Here is a 17,863-nt window from a genome sequence, read left to right on the forward strand (position 1 = left end):
AAAGCCTAAATTTTGATGTATCTGAAAGTCCAATTGCTATTTGTAGTTATATTGTGATGTCTGTCAGTGTCAAAAATAAAGTGACAGATACATCTTGGTTTGAGTCTTTCCCATTACTTGATAATGCATATAAATCATATTTAAACTGTATATATTGTTGAAAATGGACAAATGCATAAAATATCATTGGCATTTCACTAGCAAAACTATCATTGGCATTTTATTAGCAAGACTATCATTGGCATTTCTTTTGAAAGACTTGCTGGCATTTCATTAGCAAGATTCACTGGCATTTCGTTATCAAGACTATCAGTGGCATATGATTAGCAAGTCATCAGTGGCATTTCGTTAGCAAGACTGTCACTGGCATTTCATTAGCAAGACTCACTGGCATTTCATTAGCAAGACTGTCAATGGCATTACATTAGCAAGACTGTCACTGGCATTTCATTTGCAAGGCTATCACTTGCATTTCATTAGCAAGACTTATTGTCATTTCATTAGCAAGACTTTCACTGGCATTTCATTAGCAAAGCTATTACTTGCATTTCATTGGCAAGACTTATTGTCATTTTATTAGCAAGACTTTCACTGGCATTTCATTAGCAAAGTTGTCACTTGCATTTCATTAGCAAGACTTAATGTCATTTTATTGGCAAGACTGTTACTGGCATTTCATTAGCAAGACTCTTGACTGGCATCTCATTAGCAAAACTATCACTTGTATTTCACTAGCAAGACTGTTACTGGCATTTCATTAGCAAGGCTGTCATTGGCATTTCTTTAGCAGGACTCGCAGGCATTTCATTAGCAAGACTGTCATTAGCATTTCATTAGCAAGACTGTCATTTCATTAGCAAGACTCACTGGCATTTCATTAGCAAGGCTTATTGGCATTTCATTAGCAAGACTTTCATTGGCATTTTATTTGCAAGACTGTCATTGGCATTTCATTAGCAAGAGTTACTGGCATTTCATTAGCAAGACTCATTACCAGTTCATTAGCAAGACACACTGGCATTTCTTTAGCAAGACTCATTGGCATTTCATTAACAAAACTGTCATTTGCATTTCATTAGCAAGTCTCATTGGCATTTCATTAATAATACTGTCATTGGCATTTCATTGGCAAGACTCATTGGCATTTCATTAGGAAGGCTGTCACTTACATTTCACTAGCAAGACTCATTGGCATTTCATTAGCAAGACTCACTGGCATTTGGTTAGCAAAACCTATTGGCATTTCATTAACAAGACTGTTGCTTTTGCTGGACTATCATTGCATTTGCTGGACTATCATTGGTTTTTTCATTCCATGACTCATTGGCATTTCATTTTGCTAGACTATCATTGACATTTCATTAGCAAGATTGGGTGATTTTAAGTGCTTTCTGTTAAGTTTGCATGTACCTATTTTTTACTTTAATCATTTCATTCAAGAGGTTTTGCATTGCCATTGCATAAAAAATAGTCAGTACTGTTGATATTTGTTGTTTTTTCAGAGTATATTTTCAAATGTAGTGAGTAAATTTGTTAGGTGGTGTTTTAGCAGGGTGGATGGGAATAATCCATCCTTCCTGTTTCATGACTTCATTTCACCTTTTGTCTTTGGCCTGGGGTGAAACGGAATTTCACATTATGGAAATTCCCATTGACCTTCATAAACACCACCTAACAAAAAATTTAGATGTTTTTCTTAGCCATCCTGTGAGAAGTCTTTGGGGTGATTTTCCATAAACAAAATGAAAGCTCCACTATGAAATAGATATTGGAAGAAGAACGTTTTTTCATAAAAAAGAAGCACACAGATATTTTGGTTCAGCTATAATGTTAGTTCCTTGGAAAGCCTTTGTGGGTGATTTTTTCCCCAAAAAATGAAAGCTCCTACTTTGAAAATGATATTGGAAAAACAAGTTTAAAAACAAGAAGTGCACAGACTGTATGTATGACCTTTATCCATAATAACTGTATAAATGTTGTGCCCTGTACAGGACTCCATGATATAATGATGAAGAGCATTAGTCTGTAACAGATCTGTCTTCTTTTGGGTAATACAGAGGTAAAATTTTAATCCAGTCCTAATTGAAAAAATTAATTTCCAAGTTCAATAACAAAACTGCAACAACAACCACTTTTTATTCTCATTGATCTGCATGGTAACAGATAAAATGGGGCATAATTTAATCCAACATTCTCCTCTCTAAATTTTCAGAATTTACTTCCCCTTGTGTTCATGTTTGAATTACCCCTTACGGGCCAGCCATTACCTGATGTTTCATCACCACTGATACAGCAGTTACAGCAGCAATATAACGTAACAATCAACTTTCGGCAACGGCCACGAATATACACCAGCACTGTCATCGTCAGGGGATCTGTGTATAATGCTAAAGGTGTGAAAGAGGCAACATCTCAGCTCATGGATACCTTAATCGGAAGTATTGCTGTAAGTACTCAAAAGGCAGAATTTTGCTTAAAAGAATTTCTCTGCAGATTTTCACAAAACATTATGTGTAGCCATGTCTCTATCCCACCAATCTATTCTCTGATGAATCATAATTTTGTGTATGTCAGTAATTATCTAGTTTTTTGAAATTATGCAGTATGAAATTGCAACATATAGTGTTTATTGAGTATTTACAACCAGAACATATGCGGTTGCAACAGTGTAACATTCAGATGTTAAAGTGTAGAGTGTAATTTTATAGTAGTATGTTACACAGTATGATTACCAGGTTGAGCTTTCATCAGCAATATGTTCTTTAGGTCAAGTGTCACTGACATAATAATCCACAAATTTGGCTAAGTAGATGCTCTAGATTGTGACTGTGACAAGTCATTTAGATAGTATCACTTGTATTACATAATCCTCAGATAGGCCATGTGACTGTCCCAAATTGTGCATGTGACTTGAGTTCTTTAGATAATGTTATTTACATAAGATAACGCACATATCTGCTGTGTGACTGTCCTTAATTGTCATTTCATTAGCAAGACTGTCACTGGGTGTTGCAATAAGACCTTTAGATCATTCAGTGTCAGTTACTCAATATAATCCTCAACTTGATTATGCAACCAGCCCTAACTGTGCTTGTGATTTTGATATAGCCACTCCTAATTGTGCCAGCCCTAACTGTGCTTGTGACTTGATATAGCCACCCCTAATTGTGTCTTTTAATTATGTTAGAGGAAGTTCTTTTGAGAGAGTGCCAATTACATACAATAATTTTTAATTGGCAGTGTTGCAGACCTTATCATGCCTGTGATTTTAGTGTTACAACAGGTCCCATAGACAGACTGTCATTTGTATGAGATAATCCACAAATTGGCATTGCAGTTGCCCCTAATTGTAACTGACTTGATTGTTATTCATTATTCCCATTGAAGTGTTTTACATTGTCAAAATATTGTTGAACTATACTTATTAACATTTTTTTGGGGAGGTGGGTGACACAAGTGAAGAAAGATCAGAAGATCTTATTTGTTGCATCACTTGTGGTTTGTGTATGTTACACTTTTTGTACTATCATCACCGACCATTGTTTTCAATTTCTGTCTGTAAATCTCAGTATATAAGAAAGGCTGGTTTTAATACTAAATAAATGATTTTCAATTACATTCTGTATATACTCACTGCAGACTGAACAGACCCAGACCTGTCATAGCATTAATGCGCTGCCAGATCTAAGTGTATTTTGTTAGGAGTAATCAGTAGAACAAACAACATGGACTTTGATCTGCCAGCATATTATGCAACAGCAGGCAAGGTTTGTGCTTTCGCAATTTGACTTGACTTATAAACAAGTATATACAGTACATAATTTTCATTGGAAATAAACTGAATTTACCACTTCTGCATGTCATTGAATTTAGTGTTGACATAGCACTTTTTTAAGTTGATTTTAAAAAAAAGATATTTCCTTATGAAAATATAATGATCTTGAAACTTTCTGAACAGATCAGTTTCCATAATAAAAAAGAAATCTAACTTTTGAAAACCAGTCTGTATCAGAAATGTTTGAAATCTGACACCATCTTGTGGCACTGATGCAGAGTTAAATGTGACCATAATGTCTTCACTTTTAATTCCGTTTGAAAATAGATGAAAAACTGAACTTACCATAATTTTTAGCATATTACCGGTACTTTACTATTATTAGTTGTTTTTTTTTTAAATTCAGTTGATTTTCAGAGATATTTCTGAGGACAGAAACAATTAGTGAAGGAATATGTTCTTGATTTGACCTTGCAGAATTTCCAGTCTTTGTATTCCATGCCTGATAATTTGATAAAATTATCTTTGATATTTTAACTTAAGAATATTTGTAAATCTTTAACAGAAATCCCAAACTGAGAATGTACAAAAAAGGACAGTCTGTAGGGCACTTTATTCAGAAAGCTTGTATGGGTTTTCATCTGGAAACCAAATGTAATCACAAGTTAATGGTTCATGAGTTGTCAATGTCGCCATCTTTAGATAAATTTATGGCAGATATGTATCATTTAGGCCTTTATCTTTTAACTGAAATTCTGTTATCTTTGTTTCTAATTGGGTCGTAAGAATTTGTGGAAGTTGATAGGCATGTGCTTTGTCAGAAGTTGATAGTAACATTTTAGAGCTCCTGTTCTTTGTCAATATGTTGTTGATATTTTTCGTTCTTTTTTATAGCATACACCATTAGCAGTTAGTATGCAGTTAGAGATAGCAGCACAGCATCATCTGTTTATTATTGGTAGAGGTGGAGTAAACATCAAGCAGATGATGCAGCAGACTGGTGCAGTGATTCATTTCCCAGACCCCAATACAGTAACACCACAAAGGAAGGGCACAGTCTACATAACTGGAACCATTGATAGTGTCTTTCTAGCCAGGCAGCAGTTAATTGTAAGGAAATAAATTATTCTACAAAACGTTGAATAGGATGTTTCTACGAGACACTCAGGGGATGAACAGAAATTTTTGTCCAGAAAGATAAACATCAGTATATATCAAGATGTTGATGTAATAATATTGACTTTTTTTTTATCTCCACTTGGAACTTCAGACTGGTCCTGATATTAATCAACATATATTTTTTTACTGTAAGATTGAAAATGCCATTCTGCCATAAAAAAAAATCAGAATTTTGATTGCTCCTACACAGCTATAAGAATGGTATGCCTCTTGTCACCCTTGACTCGGTATTATCAAAACTTTGTGAGTACAGAACTCAAACTAAACTAGCCCCCAACCACTCCTTCCCCAAAATGATATATTAAAGTGCATCTACTTCATTGTAATTTAGCAAGTAAGTAAGGAAACAACAGTTAAAACTTCTACCTGTCTGATAATTCAAACTTCATACCAACTTAAGTTATAGAATGTTAAAATTTGTGGACTTTGAGCTCTTATATTTTGCTCAAAATATTTTGAGAATATAGTTCCATGATCTCGTGGTTGAAAAGTTCAGCATTATTTCATAACAGAACTCTAAGCCAATTTATTGAACGTGAATCTAATCTGATTCTCATCAATTCATACTTGCCAACCCTTCAGATAGTGGTGGCGGTGCTGTTGTTTCAAGACTCAAAAAGTGTCTCAATGTATATGGACATAAAATGCAACTTCATGCAATTGAGAATCAGTTATCTGCTCCTGTTAAAAAATGACTATAAAATAAATACTTTCAAAGAAAATGTAGTTGGTAGATTTAGTATTGTCATGTATCACCACCAGACACATATGAGCATACAGTCCTATAATTACAATCACAGTGACATAAAAAAAAAATGTATGCAGTTTTTATTATTAATATCCAGTGGACTAGGGAATATAGCCTTAACTAGATTCTCAATAGTTCATTGGAAGGTTTTAAGATGATGCCAGTGTCACTAGTGTTCATGTTTCCACTCATTAGGAACCCAATGGAAATGTTGTTAAAAAATCGCTGATTATCATTTTGAACTTTTCTCAGCATAAAAATGATTTTTGAGCATTTGTATTACTCCGAAGGAGTGTGCAAGATACAATGGCCGTTCTTGGTGTTCATGTATGTAGATGACATTGCCTGGTTGGTATGGTGTTTACAGTACATGAAATTATAATCTAACCCCCACCCCTTGCTAGTGTGGTTGCAAAGTTATACTCCATTACCCAGGAGTTCTTAAATTTAGTTTTGCTAGACTTTGTTCACTTCACATATGGCTCAACCTTCCCTGAATTGCAGCTGTATTTCAACAGTTTGCTTTAAAAAATTAATTACACTTCTACACTATTCCAGCTAAAGAAAAAATCATGTTTTGCATTAAGTATTTAGTAGAAGCCAGCTTCAATGAATCATTGCTTCTGATCATATACTAGCCCGTAATCTTTCATAAAGATAATATAAGCATTTTCGTTCAGTGAAGTGAAGTGTAATATAATGGATCTCTTTGATTTAAACTTCAAAAATGAAAGCAGTTGTTCTGCTTCAAATGAAAGCAGTAGTTCTACAAATCAGCCTGATGGGCTGGCCTGTAGCAGTCCTGCAAGGTCTCACAGCACAAAATGACTGTAGCTATTGGCATTCAGTTATGTGATTGGTATAGTGCTGATTGTTTATCATTTTACTTTGTAATTGCCATTCTGACAATTCACCATGCTTAGTGGTGATAATTTTCCATGACCATTAAGGTCTCTGTTTCATTGGTTGTTTTCTGTAAGATTTATTGAAAATGTGTTTTCTTTATAAAGACATCTGTGTTTGGGGTTTGGGAATCAAAAGTCATGTTTCGTGGGCACATTCTGGCAGGTATGGGATCTTCATAAGAAAATCGACCCATCAATTAAGTTGAATAAATTGTTGAAGCCAGTTGTCGGCAACATTAGGGATATTAAAGGTTAATTTCTAATTCAACTTCCAGTATAGGTATACTTAACTCATATATTCTAGATATTCCTGCCAATGTCTTCTTTTGAGAGTTATTTTCAATATCTTTTCAGGATTGTCTGCCTCTGGTCTTAATGTTTGATGTCAAAGATGAGATAGAAATGGACCAAGGTATTTAGAACTTTAAATGTATAGCTGACAGTTCACTTGAATTTATGCCTAAGATAACAGTGACACTTAGTGAGCCATACATTATAAGATAGGAATTGAGACAGATATTGAAGTATTCTCAACAAGGCAATGGGATAAATTCTTCCTCTCAAAGTCAGGCAACATGCATTTTATTTGTAACCAGTGCAAAAGCCAATAAATAAATTGGAATGTGTCTGTGATTACCCAGGTGATACAACTTGGGTTCAGAAATACTTAGTTTTATTAACTAGATTCTTCCTTGTCTTCATGAGATCTCTGCCATGGGAAAGTCAGGTAAATGCCTTACTTTGGTTCCAATGAAAGCACTGCTCCTGAACTTTATTAATACAAACTACCAAGACATTTCTCTCTGTCTTAAGTTTCACTATAAATTCTTTTTGAAATTATTCAGCCAGAATAAAACTGACAGCTTTAAGAATATCAGTGAATACCACTTTGCAAACAGAATTTGACTAGAAATATTTTTGCAGTAATCCAACCAAAATTAAATTGACAGCTTTAAGGACCTCCATGAAGACCACTTGACAGACAGAATTTGATGGAGGAAGAGTGCTTTGATCAGTCTGTAAAACTGTCTGTGTGCATGTCACTTATGCAGCAATGCTGGTCTCTTTGAAGGAGACTGGAAAATACTTAGAGCAGTTATTTAATTATTTACTGCATACAACCAGTATTCGAACCTGGTGCTTAAAAAAATGAAGCCTGCACATCTTATGACTAAGTCATTTTTTTGTTCACCTCACTACAAGCCCAAGTGAGTTTATCATATGGTACACTGTGCATCATATGTCATCATTCATAATTACTACATACAATTTCTCAAAAATGGCTCAACAGAATTTGACCAAGTTTAAAAGATTGCATTCTGTCATGAAAGTTTCAGGTTTGTTCAAATGATGCCAATCTACAAAACCTTCAAATGACTTCTAAAAAATCACTCAACAAACTTTGACCAATCTAACAGTAAGCATCTTGGCATGCAGGTCTTTCAGATTTGTTCAAATGATGCCAATCTACAAAACCTTCAAATGGCTTCTAAAAAATCACTCAACAAACTTTGACCAATCTAACAGTAAGCATCTTGGCATGAAGGTCTTTCAGATTTGTTCAAATGATGTTAATTCACAATTATTAAAATTAGAAAAACCATTAAATAACTTGTCACCAAAAACCGCTCAGTGAATCAGACAAGATTTGACAGAAACCATCCTTACATTATGTGGCTTTCAGTTTTATACATATGATGCTGAGCCACCATTAAATATAGCACCATTACTAACGTAGAAAAACCTAAAGCCGTTTTTCTCGAACACAGCTCAAGAGAATTTAACAAAATTGACAGCAGTTTGATATAAAATGCTTTCAGATTTATTCAAATGATTCTATCCACCTTTACAGCCATTACTAAAATTAGACAAAAACTTTAAATGACTTCTTCCCAGAAACTGCTCAGCAGAAATGTATGAAATGTAACAGAAAGCATTCTGGTGATGATGGCGTTAATACAAATGCTACCAATACAGATGGCAAAAGTTACTAAAAATGGAGAAATCTTTAAACAACAACTTTTCAAAAACTATGTAACAGAATTTGACCAAATTTGACAGACAGCATTCTGATACTAAGGGACTTCTTACAAATGATGGCAATCTGCTAGGTATGGATACTGTTACTGAAAAATAGAAATTCTTTAGCGACTTCTAAAACACAGCATAACAGGTTTAGTAAAGTTTGATAGAAAGAGTCACAGAAAGTGTCCAAGATTGAACACCTTTCAGATTGATACAAATAAAGCTATTCCGACATCAGATATGGATGATATTAGTAAAAGCAAAAAATGTTTGCACAACTTATCTTGAAAGTAAAATACCATTGAAGTGATCTGACCAACTTTGACACAAAGCATCCTGGCATATGAGCCATTCAATATTGAATGAATGATAATGATGAGCCATTAAATAAAGATGAAGTTGCAGAATCTATAGAAACCTTGAAACGTTTATTTTTTCAATACGACAATGCTGGTTGTTTAAATAATTTGTCTTTTTTATGTTGAGAAGTAATCCCCCCTTCACTCTCTCACTTTCTATGTATGTGTGTGCATATATATATATATATATATATATATATATATATATATATATATATATATATATATATATATAGAGGCTTGGAGGGTACAGAATCACACCAGGATTAATTAATTCTGTGTTCCAAGCTTTTCTTTCCCCAGTACAGTTTCAGTATGTGTGAATTTCCATTTACAAACTGACATATGTAAACCACCTAAGTAAGTGGTATCAGACTCACTTCTGGCTCTTGTTTTACTCGGGTTAAAAATTATTTGTGTATATTCATGTGTACTTTATGCCCCAGGAAATACTGCAAGAAATGCATTGTTCCAGATTTTATTTATATATGCAATACCGTTGAACTGGATAACTTTTATCTAACTTATTAGCTCCTTAGGAGGGAGCTAGAATGATGTACAAGTGTAAGTTGGGTAGTACAATAAAAACATATGTCAAATTGAATGTACCATGAAACTGGTATTTCATATTTAATCTGATTTTGAAACAAAGAGTTTTAGAATTTATTGTTTCATATTAACTGAAAACTCAGATCTTCTTTCTTGTGCAGTAATTCATTAGGCCAAAAAATATGTTTCCAGCCGTCAGACCATCCCTGTTTATCTATGCTTATCTTAGTACCTTTTTCCCCCCAGTTTAAAAAAGAATTATATTAAAAAATTCCCCAGATTGATTTGTGCTTCTGACTGAGCCAGATTTGGCCAGCACATTATATACTAATAATATATATGATGGTTAAGATTATATATAAAAAAGTCCCTACCTTCTTACCCTAATTTTAAAACCAGTGCAGTACCAAACAAACATATATATTTTTCCTTATGGCATTGATGGCAGTTCAGGCTCAATAATTTGTTACTCTGTAATTGATTTACTCAATACAACTCATGAAAATTTCATAGCAAATATTTCCTTGCAAGTGTAAGAAAGGGAGCAGTGTTTTATATTGTTTTTCACATTTTATAGTTATCTTGGTCATAAAGTAATTGTTCAGGTTAGATAAAGTTTTCACTATTATATTTCAGCAAGGATAAATAAATTTATGGAGCAATTGGATGTGTATATCACTGTGAAACCCAAACTTAAACAGCCAAGCAAGGTGAGTCAAAACCAGTGTCGGAGCTTCAGGGATGATGGTGGTGATGTTCATGATGATAATGGTAGTGGTGAAATTTAAAGGGGACGTACTTCAGTTCCCTTTTAGTTTTCACCAGCTTTTTCTTTTTTTTTTGCAATTTGTTTGTCCCCCACTCTTTCTTGAAAATGGGGGACATTAAATTTGGCTATACCATCCATCCATCACATTTTCACTTCCTTGACCAAATTTTGGTACGCTGTCGAGACTTTGGTTGACTTTGATTATCCATGATTTGAATGCTTCCTTGAAAAGCTTGGACAGGGGCTTTTTAAATTCAAGGTCTTAAAATCCTTTAAAATTTACATTTTAGTTTTAAAATCAATGAAAAGTCCATGAAACTTATTTTTGCTCCTTCAAAAGCTTTTGGGACCATTCTTTTGTCATATGATTCATGGTAAATTGATATGATTGGGTCTTCGAAGATTTTCATGTGTTGTGTTGCTGATCTCCAGTGCTTCGACTTTTTGAGCTGTATCACTTGTCATTCTTTAGATGATTTTAACTCTTCTGTCCGGGGCCCTGAGTGGCCGAGTAGTCTAAAGCGCTTTCCGTTACGGATCACTGCCATCTCACCTCTGCATGGGTTTGAGTCTAGGATTTGGCCAATGTGGGTATGTGAGAAAGCTTGCCAGTAGCTTCTCATGGGTCGGTGGTTCTTCCCGGGGTTTTCCTGGGTTCTTCCTCCACCATTAATACTGGCCGCCATGCATAGCCTATCGTGTGCTGAAAAATGGCATTAAACCCCACAACAACAACAACAACAACTCTTCTGTCCATATTTGAGGTCCAGGAAATTTGTTTTTGAGACCCTGGAAAGTCCTGGAATGTTAACCAGAGTAATAGCCCCTGATTGTAAGACCCACCTACTTTCATTTTTGAACAGTAAGTCCTTTAAATATTATTAGATTTCTACCAAATTTGGCTTGAAGCTTGATATTGATGATATCATTTCTGTAGTTGATTTGCAGCATTCTGCATCATTGCTAAGCAAAGTTAGAACCCCTGATTGTCACACCCACCCACTTTAGTTTTCACATAGTAAATCCTTTTATTATTGTAGGATTTCAACCATATTTGGTATGCAGCTTGATGTTGGTGAGACCTAAGCACTCTTTGTAATCATGTGGCAGAGTAGCAGTCATAACCCACACCCACCCACCTTCATTTCTGCATAGTAACTTTATTATTGGATTTCAGCCAGATTTGGTATGTGACTTGACTTTCATGAGACCTTGTCTGAGTTTGATTATTATGCATCATCGAGATATGACCCACATTCTCACACCCATCAACATTTCTTTCTACACAATAATTCCTGTAATTGTTATTGGAGTTGAACTAAATTTCATAAGCAGTTTGATATTGATGAGGTATTATTGGATTTTGTTGCAAGCATTCATTATCAACAGGCCTAATGACTCCCTTATTGAATTGAAACATTTTTACAAGGTAAGTTAATATTAATGAGAATTCAGCTTTGTTTGTCAGTGTTGCTTATGTACATGTTCATCATGGAACATTTTCTTTTAGCTGAGTTAAGGCCTTTTATTGTCAGACATGAAAACAATACTTCCCCTGTATGCAACTTTATGTTGATGACACTTTGACTTAAACCTAAAATCAGCATCATTTAGCCAAATTGTTGGATTTTGTGTCCACGTAATAATTCCCTGTCTGTATCACTATTATCACCTAGTGCTTTCCTCAAAAAATGTCAATCACCTTGCTCTTTTCTCAAGAAAATCATCTTCCAAGGAAAAGTAGGAGACTTCCTTTCCTTTAATTTGCTGGTTTCTTCTTTCATATGCCATCAGTTTTGTTTCCTGGGCTGCCATTGCACCCTATATCTTCCCCTCCTCCCCAAACATCTTGCTGGTTCTAGCTCATGGTAATGATGATGGTTAAGGCAGTGTGTGTGTTTGTGTGTGTGCATGTGATACACAGAGCTCCAGAAAATTGTGAATTGTTGTCAGACATTCATTCCATCAATAGCAGTTGTAGTCAATATCAATTCCACATAACATTACCCCTCTCCTTCCCACCCTCCCAATGCTTCCCACCCATCCAACCAGCCCCGGCCATCACCTTAGTTTAGAAAATTAACTGCAGTATATTTCCACCGTTGTTCTTGTAAGTTTTAATGACATTTGATAACTGTGGAATTAACAGTATGCTTAATTAGTAAGTTTTGAAGTCATTTGATAACTGTGGAATTAACAGTATGCTTATGTAGTAAGTTTTGAAGTCGTTTGAAAACTGGAATTAAGAATATGCTTATGTAGTAAGTTTTGAAGTCATTTGAAAATTGGAATTAACAGTCTGCTTATGTAGTAAGTTTTGAAGTCATTTGAAAACTGGAATTAACAGTATGCTTATGTAGTAAGTTCTGAGGTCATTTGAAGACTGGAAATATCAATTTGCTTATTTAGTATGTTATGAAGTCATTTGATAACTGGAATTAACAATATGCTTATGTAGTATGTAGTAAGTTTTTTAAAGGCATTTGATGACTGGAATTAACAGTATGCTTCCGTAGTAAGTTTTGAAATCATTTGAAAACTGGAATTAACAGTATGCTTATGTAGTAAGTTTTGAAGTCAATTGAAAACTGTGGAATTACCAGTATGCATACGTAGTAAGTTTTAATGACATTTGATAACTGGAATTAACAGGATGCTTAATTAGTAAGTTTTGAAGTCATTTGATAACTGTGGAATTAACAGTATGCTTATGTAGTAAGTTTTGAAGTCAATTGAAAACTGTGGAAATAGCAGTTTGCTTATGTAGTAAGTTTTGAAGTCATTTGATAATTGGAATTAACAATATGCTTATGTAGTAAGTTTTGAAGTCATTTGAAAACTGGAATTAACAGTATGCTTATGTAGTAAGTTTTGAAGTCATTTGAAAACTGGCATTAACAGTATGCTTATATAGTAAGTTCTGAAGTCATTTGAAAACTGGAATTAACAGTATGCTTATGTAGTAAGTTTTGAAGTCATTTGATAACTGGAATTAACAATATGCTTATGTAGTATGTAGTAAGTTTTTTAAAGGCATTTGATAACTGGAATTAACAGTATGCTTCCGTAGTAAGTTTTGAAGTCATTTGGAAACTGGAATTAGCAGTATGCTTATGTAGTAAGTTCTGAAGTCATTTGAAAACTGGAATTAACAGTATGCTTATGTAGTATGTAGTAAGTTTTTTAAAGGCATTTGATAACTGGAATTAACAGTATGCTTACGTAGTAAGTTTTGAAGTCATTTGAAAACTGGAATTAGCAGTATGCTTATATAGTAAGCTTAACAATATGCTTATGTAGTAAGTTTTTAAGTCATTTGATAACTGGAATTAACAGTATGCTTATGTAGTAAGGGCTGTTCCAGTAAAACATATATCCCCCCGAGACGGCACTTCAAAAAAACTTCTGTAGGAGGTTGTCTTTCAAACTATTTTGATTCTGACAGTGGAAGGTTGTTTAGGAAAATCACTTCTGTTGTGGGTTGTTTTAACAAAATGAGAAATCGGTGGTGGGGTTGTCAGAAAATAAAACTAATATATATTTAAAATCTCATCTAACCCTCTCCTAGTCATCTAACATGAATAAAACATTGGGCCAGAAAATGATGCCAGTACATGTCTCAGAAATGCTTAATCACGTGTATTTGGATGCCAGTTTTTTTATTGGGGATGCATAAATCACTTAGGTGAGAGTCTTCCGAACACATGTAATATGTATGCGGAAAATTCAAAGACTTTCCAGTCATGCTTCAGCCACCTGCTTAGTGGGAAAATGTGTTGATCAGTTAGCTGAGCTGATATTTACAATGACAGAATTTAGTGGCTGAATGCACCCCCCCCCCCCCCCCCCCCCGTACAGGTCACCATTATAAGAGTACATCAAAAGAACATGCTGCAATAGCTGGGCGGCAAGATCAAAGGCTTTGACTGACAGCTGGGTGGGAAAATCTACTGATATTTACAGTGCTTGAATTCAGAGGCAGAAAGACCCAGAAATGTACATGTGGTCATTTATAACAGCACATCAAAAAAAAAAAAAAATTAGCTTTCATTATTGTCTTCATTTCTGAGTCTAGCGGAATAAGCAGTGCACGTGACCTTGGAATCATGACATGTTGAGACTTGGACTTGAAAGTATTTTGGGGTTCAGCGGCAAAATGAGGAAGATTGTAACGAGATTCAGGAGAGTGCTAAAGTTGCTAGAACTGATAGTTTGGATGGGACAGTAGCCAATTGTAGGAAAGTGTGTGTTGCCTAGCTTAGTGCTTTGAATAAGACCTTCCTTGGATTGACAAAATTCAGACTCACTCTGATGAACAAACAAGAGCTATGTCAGTGTTATAAAGAATGTAGAAATTAAACTCAGTGGCAACCAATAGTTCTTATAATTTGCATAGTCTTCTGGGAGGGGACTGCAACTTGTGCTGGTGGGATTCCTATTTTTACCAGAATTGGAGTCCTGGACTCCTAGTTTTAAAATCCTAGTGAGACCTCTGGAAAACTTTTCTTTTTGGATCAGAGAAATCCAAGAGAGAATATTCATGGTTCCATACCTGTGAGATGTTGAAAATTGCACAACCATAAAGAACAATAACTTGTTGAAGCTTGTTATGCATATGCGTTTCAGACAGCAGGCAATGAAAGGAGTTCTTAGCACAGAATAATATTTATCTATAGAGGAGGAAAATGATATTAAATTCAGAAACAGTTAACAGATTAATGCTCATAGGGAACATCAGAGAACATACAACATAATTACGTGTGTGTAGATCGCTAGTTGGCAGAACAACTATGGCAATAAAAGAATAACAAGACAAACTTTCATATCATGTATTACCAAATGAAGTACATGCTCGCTTTGTGCAAAAATTAAATGACATCAGAACATAAGAGACTGAATGATCTGTGTAAACTCAAAGCAAGATGGATAAAATTTGTCCTGTTTGTGTTCGGTTCTTCCTGTTTATTTTGATCATGGTGATATTTTCTGCAGACCTTTTGGCACTTAGTTCCAAGCCATCATTTGGTATTTGTATTACAAATTTGATTACTATTATCTAGTAGACAACATTTTGAAGCAGTGTCATTAACTAATGATGAAATTGATGAAAAGATACTTCATGTCATTCTGATATATGGATTCATTACTACACTACTAATCTGTTCATCCTGATTCTTTTTTACCATCTCCTTTAGTTTTACTGTTACCAGTACTTTTAATAAAATTGTAATTTCTTTTTTCTTGCAATCTAAATATTTGTAATCATGTATTATTGTCAAAAGGTAAAATGTGCTTAGTTTTGTTGTAAAATCTAAAACTATTAATTAGCAAGGGACTAAAGTAAAGCGTGGGTCAACTTCATGTGTGCAAAAATTATTGCCATATTACAGTGTCGTTAGAAACAACAGAATTGTTGTACAAGATGTATTTTGCAAAGTTGTAGAACCAGCACTTGTAGTGTCATCACATATTCCATTTAAATAATAATATCATTATTTCTGCATATTCCTATCAGTAATTTCCCAGTGGTATTAATTTTCTAATCTGATGATGATCGTTTCTTGTGCAATTTTTACACGTCAAGAATTCTCACAGTATCATTAAAAAACAATGTAATCTGCACCAAATTGAGGTGTTTGAGAAGAAATTCATTTTTTTACCCCCAAAATCACTGAAGCTATGAGTTCTGCATTAAAGTCTCACATTAAATAACATTTGAAGTAGCCATGATAGTAATTTAGTGCATCTGTACTAATTTCACCTTTGGTATATTCAAATCAAATCTTGAATGTGATGGAGGAACATGGCTCCAAAATAAACATCAATTTTAGAACCTGTTCATTGAATCAAGTATATATAATACGAGTCCATCTGAATTGTTAGAAATTTTTTAATTCTTTGTTTTGACAACATTGCAATTAGCTGTCAAATAGGGAGTAAGCCTATGGTCTTTCTGCCATCCCAACCAAGACCCCACCACAACCACGTGACCATGCCCAATGACATCACAGTAATAATCACTATACAACTAGAGATGACATCTCTTTGAGTATTTTGATTTGAGTAGAGTCTTAACGGAGTGGAACGGTAAGAAAGAGTGACAGATATTTAAGTGTTAGGGAGATATTTAACAATGGCTATTCATCCCACCACCACTTCCTCATTGGAGATCACACACACACACAAAACAATGAGTAAATCCTGAAATCCTGGCAGCATCCCTGCAGGGGAGTTAACTATTTGATTTGATTTTATTGGTCTCTGGTTATCCCATGGTATTTCTGTTACTTGAACATTATCTTGCAGTGTGTCCAGTTAGCATGGTCGAAAAAGGTTAACAACCATTGAGAGTTGTTGAAGGACTCGCATTACTACAGATGTGAAAGAATGAGAACCATACTATAAATCAGTGAAGATAAAATAGAGTATATTTGGGTTTGAATGTCCCTGATTGGTTGATAATGAAAGTAAGATTTTAGTAAAAAGAATCTTTTGAGAGCTTGTCCTACTTGTAACTGAAAAAAGTGAGGGACATTGTTTTATTAACATAATTTCTGTCCCTTTACAGACCTGATTTTGGAAGACTTGTTACTGAAATAAGCAGCTGACTCTTTGGTGCAGTATTGAAAGCATACATTTTGAATTTGTGTAGGTCCAGAAAATGGTGCAGCTGTTATGGTTTTCTTTTCACAAAAGCTGTCATCATAGATGTGTCTATACTGATAAAAATTTGATCATGAGCACTCGAAAATTTAATATCATGGTGTTTGCACAGGTTTACAGTGGGAACTGAATTAGTACAGTGAGTCATGATTTCTTGAGCTTTGTGCAGAAACATGTAATCCAAGCAGAATACTTCCAGAAATGTAGAGGTTTTCAATCTTGGATTTAGTCTCTCTGTTGCATTTCACATTGATATGCATATTCACAGACAATTAGTATAGTAGTAGGAAAAGTAAGTGACAAATTTAGATACATATCATAAACAAGACAAACAGTATGTGGGGGAGCAGCAGAGAGGGTGAACAGACCATAGAATTCCGACAAAACAAATAAAACAAACAAATAAAATCATCTCGTAGAAAGGTCAAGATTTTACAAATGAACTTTTCCTTGAGATGTTTTATTTCTGTAATGGACGATTGTACTAATGAAACCTCAGTTCGAAATAGTATCTGAAAAAATAAAGTACTCTACGTGTTTATTTATTTCTTGTTTATTTTTTTGACGACCAACGTTGGTAGGCACCCTCTCTGCTGCTCCTCTTCTGCTGATATTAATTAAATTATTATGTTATAATAAAATGATACATCCAGAATCTCATACTGCAAGAACAGCTCGAGAACGATTAGAAGCAATTAAAAAATTTCTTCCTGTCAAAGACTCATTTAGAAAAAATCTACAAGCGCAGCAAGAAGCAAAAGTTGAGTATGAAGAAGACACTAAAAAACTGTTTAAACCCGTCACTGCAGCTACTGAGAAAGTTGCAACTGTCATCAAAGAAGATCTTCTTCCGGTATCAGAAAAAATAGCAAGAAGGACTAAACAGGCAAA

At 34.5% G+C, this 17,863-nt stretch overlaps 1 protein-coding gene across 4 annotated transcripts in view; it reads left to right on the forward strand.

Annotated features, from left to right (window-relative positions):
* LOC149803256 (protein bicaudal C homolog 1-like) overlaps positions 1-17,863 on the forward strand; it is a 327,843-nt gene that overhangs the window by 206,545 nt on the left and 103,435 nt on the right. For all 4 annotated transcript variants that reach the window (XR_016420163.1, XR_016420164.1, XM_089952905.1 and 1 more), the window contains exons 7-10: positions 2,213-2,446; positions 4,670-4,885; positions 6,962-7,019; positions 10,177-10,250. Coding sequence is in view for 2 of the 4 variants with exons in the window: in XM_089952905.1 (XP_089809031.1) it covers positions 2,213-2,446; positions 4,670-4,885; positions 6,962-7,019; positions 10,177-10,250 (582 nt within the window). In the remaining 2 variants the exon portion in view is untranslated. The remainder of the gene's footprint in view (positions 1-2,212; positions 2,447-4,669; positions 4,886-6,961; positions 7,020-10,176; positions 10,251-17,863) is intronic.

The sequence above is a fragment of the Sinohyriopsis cumingii genome, chromosome 3 (assembly GCF_028554795.1).
Source record: "Sinohyriopsis cumingii isolate HCF-2022 chromosome 3, ASM2855479v2, whole genome shotgun sequence".
NCBI classification, from domain to species: Eukaryota; Metazoa; Mollusca; class Bivalvia; order Unionida; family Unionidae; genus Sinohyriopsis; species Sinohyriopsis cumingii.